The following is a 5859-nucleotide window of genomic DNA, read 5'->3' on the forward strand; positions in this document are numbered from 1 at the left end:
TAGAGACCACTATAATCTTTATAATAATATTTTGTTATATCACTAAATCACATGTTTTATATTTAAAATCATTCGTGCCATTGTATTGTGTCAGTTTCGTGAGAATGACCCGTATATGAGTTTTTAAGCTTTATAATCATTTGTATTTTCCAAGTTCTATGTTATTCCGTGGTATAAACAGGAGGGATATGTTGGAGAAATACTGTTTTCTCCACTCTTTGGGTTGTTTTAATGCACTGATATCATGTGTGGCTCTGAGACGGCCTCCTTATGATAACAGAAAGCAGAGCATTTCAGGTTGTTGTTCTATTCTGAGGAGACAGGCACATATTTGTTATCTCACATTGCTGGGAGTCCAGAAGTCGCAGATGACCCATCCAGTTGTCCCATCTTCCCGACACCTCGTTTTGGACTATATAAGCCTGATGTTTTTTGCTGCTCCTTTGAGCAACATACCTATGTGTGGGAGTTAAACCATATCCTTTGTATGTGATTTAACTTTGCTCCTTCTTGCAAGAATAAATTAGTACCTGATCATTGATTCTCAACCTGGTGTCGAGTGATATTTTTCTAACAGCGTCGATACCCACAACCTCACATATGAGTACTGAATGTGCATCAAAGTGATCTTATGAAGGCAGATATAGCAAAAGATGAATGTAAACGAGAAACGAGGCGATCAAAATGTTTATTTCCTGGTAAGTCAACAATGGCTCCTCAATGTACACGCCCCGGATTCATGTGACGAAAATAATAGAATGCCATGACTCTAGTTGTACTGTAACACCTGCCGTTGCAACGTAGCCTAAACATCAACAACGGACTATTTTTCGTAGCGGATGCATGTCATTTAAAATCAGTTACAACTATGTTTTTAATCATTAAAAACATTTTCTAAATCAATAAAAGCTTTTCAATTAATATTGGGACTCATGTCGTTACTTTGTTGAAAATGTGCTGGAAACGTTACTCGTGGATAGAGCTACAGAGCTACTAGAAAGACAGTCGAAAACGTTGCATTCCTCCGTCTGAATGTGGTGCACTTTTGCTAAATGTTTCGACAAATTGCTCGTGTTACCGCCCTTACATGCTAAACTCTTATTGCACTTTTGGTAACGTTCATTGTCCACATCCCTCCAGTGGTTTGCCTCGTACCTCAGTGGGAGAAGTTTCTCCGTGGCGGTGGGCCCGTTCTCATCACATAGCACTCCCTGCCCCAGGGCTCTGTTTTAGCCCCCCTTCTTTTTGCCCATTGGGCCGCTTAATTAGCCAATTTGAGGGTGTCTCGTATCACTGCTACGCAGATGATATCCAGATATATTTCTCTTTCAAACCCATCAAAATGGAAAATGTAAACACCCTCATCACATGTCTGTCTGCAATTGAGGAGTGGATGTCAAGCAACTTCCTACAGCTCAATGCATCGAAAACGGAAGTCTTGATCTTAGCGGCTGATAACATCGCCTCTAAGGTAGCAAGCCACCTGGGTTCATTCAGTGGTAACATTAGGGCAAACCTTGGTGTAACTTTCGATCAGTCTATGCTACTAGACAATAGGGGTGTTGAAAATAATCGTTTCTACGATGCATTGCGATGCGGACGTGGACGATTCGGTATCGATGCAGTGACGGAAGATAATCGATTATAGCGTAGTAACGTTGCTTCCTGATTTTCCGGCCGCGGCTTTACTACAACGTTTTTTTTTTCTGTCACTTTAATATCAAATCGGTCGGTGACGCAGAGATCAGGGAACAGACGTGACAGCGGCACAGCAACACCAAACACGGAGCAGTCTGCTTTATCCACCAACACAAGAACACCAGTCCAGGAAAAGACCTAACTAGCTAACGTTAGCCAGAGGAGGGTCTCTGTTTCTTTTTTTGTAAACAAGATAAAGCCAGCCAGAGTACTGGGGAAGTGGAGTAGCGTTACTTTTACTGACAGAAATGCAGTCTGTGGTAAAACAAAACTTCCATGCGGAGACTGAAGGAGACGTCAACAAACTAATCAACCTGAAGCTCAATGCATCCTACGCCTACCTTTCTCTGGGGATGTATTTTGACAGGGATGATGTTGCCCTGCCTAAATTCTCCACGTTTTTCCTGGAGCGCTCCATGAAAGAGAGGGATCAGGCTGAGAAGCTGCTGGAATATCAGAACATGAGAGGCGGCCACATTTTGCTTCAGACTATTGCTAAACCAAGTAGAGAGGATTGGAGAGGTGGTCTGGATGCAATGTCTTTTTCCCTGGACTACCAGAAGGTTCTCAACACTTGTATCCTTGATGTGCACCGCAGAGCTGGCACCCATACTGACCCTCACCTGTGTGACTTCCTCGAGCAGCACTTCCTCCCAGACAGCCACGACACCATCAAGAAGCTGGGCAATTACATTGGCAGTCTGATCCGCATCACTGCGTCCGAGACACACGGTCCAATGGGAGAATACCTCTTTGATAAACACACACTGTAAAGGTCAAACCATTACAGTAAAGTATGCTTGACATCTTTAAATGATACATAGTGTCAAGAGAGCAAAAGTCTCTCTCTTCTCCGTTAAGAAAAGTATACAATATTTTCAGATTAGCACAAACTTTATTCTTGTACCAATGGCACAAGAGAAACGTAAAGCTAAAAAAACAGAAATACTTCATTTTGTCATGAAAACCACACTTGAAAAAAAGTTCTCAAAGTTCTCAATAATATAGTGTTAAAACCACATTTTTCTTCAGTTATTAAAAAATACTCATTTAAAGTATGTCATGTGTCATGCATTCCAGTGTCGGAGGTTTATTCTTCACAAATGTTTTTGTAAATTGATACTATTTTGAAATAATTGGAGTCAAAGAGTTGAAGATTTCAAAAATCATTGAATAAAGACAGATTGTGCTATCAAAAAAACAAAAAAAAAACAACACCAGTCCAGAACCAACAGCAGAAGGACCCGCTCTGAATCACTCCGTGTCGCTGCGGCTCAGAGACACTGGGATTTATGTTTTTCAAAGATAATCGCGTTACAATCATGTCAGGTTTTTGGTGGATTTAATGAAGTCTTGGATTGCAGAGTATGAATGTCCTCTAGCAATTTTCAGACGATATTATTATATACGTGTGTAAAGTTTGTGAAGGCAGGAGGAAAAAAGCTTCCGCGATCACCGTCTCCTCCGTTCCTCCAAGCCCCGCCCCCTCCCTGAAAATAATGAGTGACAGGCTGATAGTGACCCGATAGAAACTTTATTATTCACTTAATCACTGATTGAGATATAATGAAGCTAACTTAATCTCATACATTCATGGGATTTATGTAACAGTAAGACAGAGAATGTAAGTGTGCACCCACATGCACTATTTTTGTTTGTATATGCTATTGTAAATACTCCTGTTGTCTGCTGTGTTCAGACTCAAGTCCTGTGTGTGATGCCACATTCAGGACATTCAGTGTCCTCTCTTTAACAGAAGACCGTAGCTAGAAGCTGCAGCTAGACTGCAGAAGCATTAGTTTTTTGTTTTTGAGGATGGAACAACTTCACACACAGATATAGGGAGGCTAGACCTATACAATTCATTTATTTTGGTTTATAAATTAATGTCAAGACATTTATGTTATTGATTTCTGAAGCACTTTCTAAATAATAAAAAGAGAGTTCATATGTATTTACTGCATGTATGCGTTGATGAAAAAGAAGCCATGTGCAGTAATATAGAAAATTGAGGATGCAACGCATTGGTATGAATCGTGATGCATCGGGATATCGAATTGAATCGAATCGTTGACAGGATAATCGTAATCGAATCGAATCGTGAGACCAGTGAAGATGCACAGCCCTACTAGACAAACACATCAAACCTCTGACCCGTACCTGTTTTTTCCATCTCAGAAACATTGCCAAGCTCAGGGGGGTTCTATCAAACGCACAACTGGAGATGGCTATCCATGACTTTATTTCATCCCGGCTTGATTACTGTAATGCTCTGTTCTCCTGCCTCAACAAAACATCAATAAACCGGTTACAACAGGTCCAAAATGCAGCAGCCAGATTGCTCACTCGGTCCAAACATGCCACATCACTCCGATTCTTTCTGCCCTGCACTGGCTCCCTGTCCATCTCAGAACCCAATTCAAGGTCCTAGTTTTCACATATAGAGCTGTCCATGGCCAAGCCCCAGCTTACATTAATGACCTGATCCACCCTCACAGCACAACCCGGGCCCCTCTGAGCAAGGCCTCCTAAGGGTGCCCCGAACCAGGCTAAAGACTAAGGGGGACCGTGCCTTTGAGGCGGTGGCCCCAAGGCTATGGAACAAACTCCCCCAGAAAATAAAAACCTCTGCCTCAATAGAGATTTTTAAGGGGCAGTTTATTAGAAGTATTCGTCCAGGAGAGAAGCTTAAATAAAGAGACTAATGGAGTCTCTCAAAAGGTTCAAATGGGTACTTTAATTAAATGGCGCGGTAATGGAACAAACAGAAGGTAGTTTGGACAACACAGCTGTGGTCCCGAAGCTGCAGCGAAGGAGAGAGATCCAACAATGCTCTCCCCCGATCTATATATCCTCCGTTGGCTCCTCCTCTTCAATGGCGGCTGCAGGGGGACCTCCCCCTCGGTCTTCTATGTCCGATATCGCGTAAAACAGAGGATTTAGACGTAGTGTCTGGCTTGTATAACTCCACACGCCTTTTCTCCTCTTAATCTCTTTCATGACTTTTTATTTAATGCATTTTAACGGCTCTAATTGTTATTTACGTAAAACCGGAAGTTAAGCTCGTTAGCCACAGGCGAATGCTAACCGGAAATGTTTTCACAATAAAACAGTTTTAAGCTTACTGTATGTTTAAACTAAATTACATCATTAAACATTGATTTTAATTTCTTACAAGTTAAAGACCTACCTCTTCCGACAGGAGGAGGTGAGTTAGTAGCTGTCTTATTGTTTTATCGTATGTTTTATCCTATGTATTACCTGCTGTTGTTTTATGCCTTTTATTCTACATTTTATAGTTGTACTGTGAATTGTGTCCTGTGTACTGTACTGTAAAGCACTTTGTACATCCGTGTTGAGAAGGGTGCTATATAAATAAAGTTTTACTTACTTACTTACATCGAGACGGGTAAAGTTTAACCACACCTCGGAGCGAGTTCTCTCCGCCATCTCCTCCGTGTGTGTGTGTTCAGTAAGTTGTAGAGATGGGCGAGTCCTGATTCATCCGGATCATTAACCCGGATCCTAGAAATGAGCTGGTCGTGACGAGTCTTCCCTCTCCATTAACCCGAGTCCTTGAGTCCCACACTTGGTGTGACGTACAAATTAAAACTATAAATTGCGTCACTCGCTACTCTCTTTATAACATGTAAAATCACATTACAACGTACCCCAGTCCATCTACCCTTTAGCAAGTATACAGGACAGCTGCCAGAAGTGATCGTTTGGCTCAGGGGAGGGGACGCGGATCAGTGAAACTTCCTGCAGACTCGTGGGGACTCAGAGGAGCCGACGGCTCCTAACCGTAATAGCATAGCAGATCCAGCGATCTCGTCATGTGCACGAGCATAGCCCCTCCTCCAGCACCCGGCTCCCGCGCTATCAACAGCAGACTCGCTCGCAGACTCGCAGACTCGCAGATTCGCAGATTCGCAAATCCTGACTCGCTGCAACACACAGCAGACTCGTGCGGACTCTGAGCCGTATATAGCAGCAGATCCAGAGATCCAGCAGACTCGTCCTCATGCACGAGTCAACAGCAGACTCAGATTCGCCAAATCGCAAAATAACCCTTTTTTTTGTGATCAACATTTTTTATTAAAGCAAAATAGCGGAGGTTAATATAACGTCAGTTTAATAGATAGATAGATAGTACTTTAT

The 5859-nt window shown here is 42.3% G+C and overlaps 1 protein-coding gene across 1 annotated transcript; it reads left to right on the forward strand.

Moving 5' to 3' along the window:
- Positions 1-1851: 1851 nt before the first annotated feature.
- On the forward strand, positions 1852-2663 carry LOC117498291 (ferritin, lower subunit-like). Its single transcript, XM_034150303.1, has one exon. The coding sequence runs from the start codon at positions 1947-1949 to the stop codon at positions 2469-2471; it is 525 nt and encodes a 174-aa protein (XP_034006194.1). The 5' UTR covers positions 1852-1946; the 3' UTR covers positions 2472-2663.
- Positions 2664-5859: the final 3196 nt, after the last annotated feature.

This window comes from Trematomus bernacchii, unplaced genomic scaffold (assembly GCF_902827165.1).
Source record: "Trematomus bernacchii unplaced genomic scaffold, fTreBer1.1, whole genome shotgun sequence".
Lineage (NCBI taxonomy): Eukaryota > Metazoa > Chordata > Actinopteri > Perciformes > Nototheniidae > Trematomus > Trematomus bernacchii.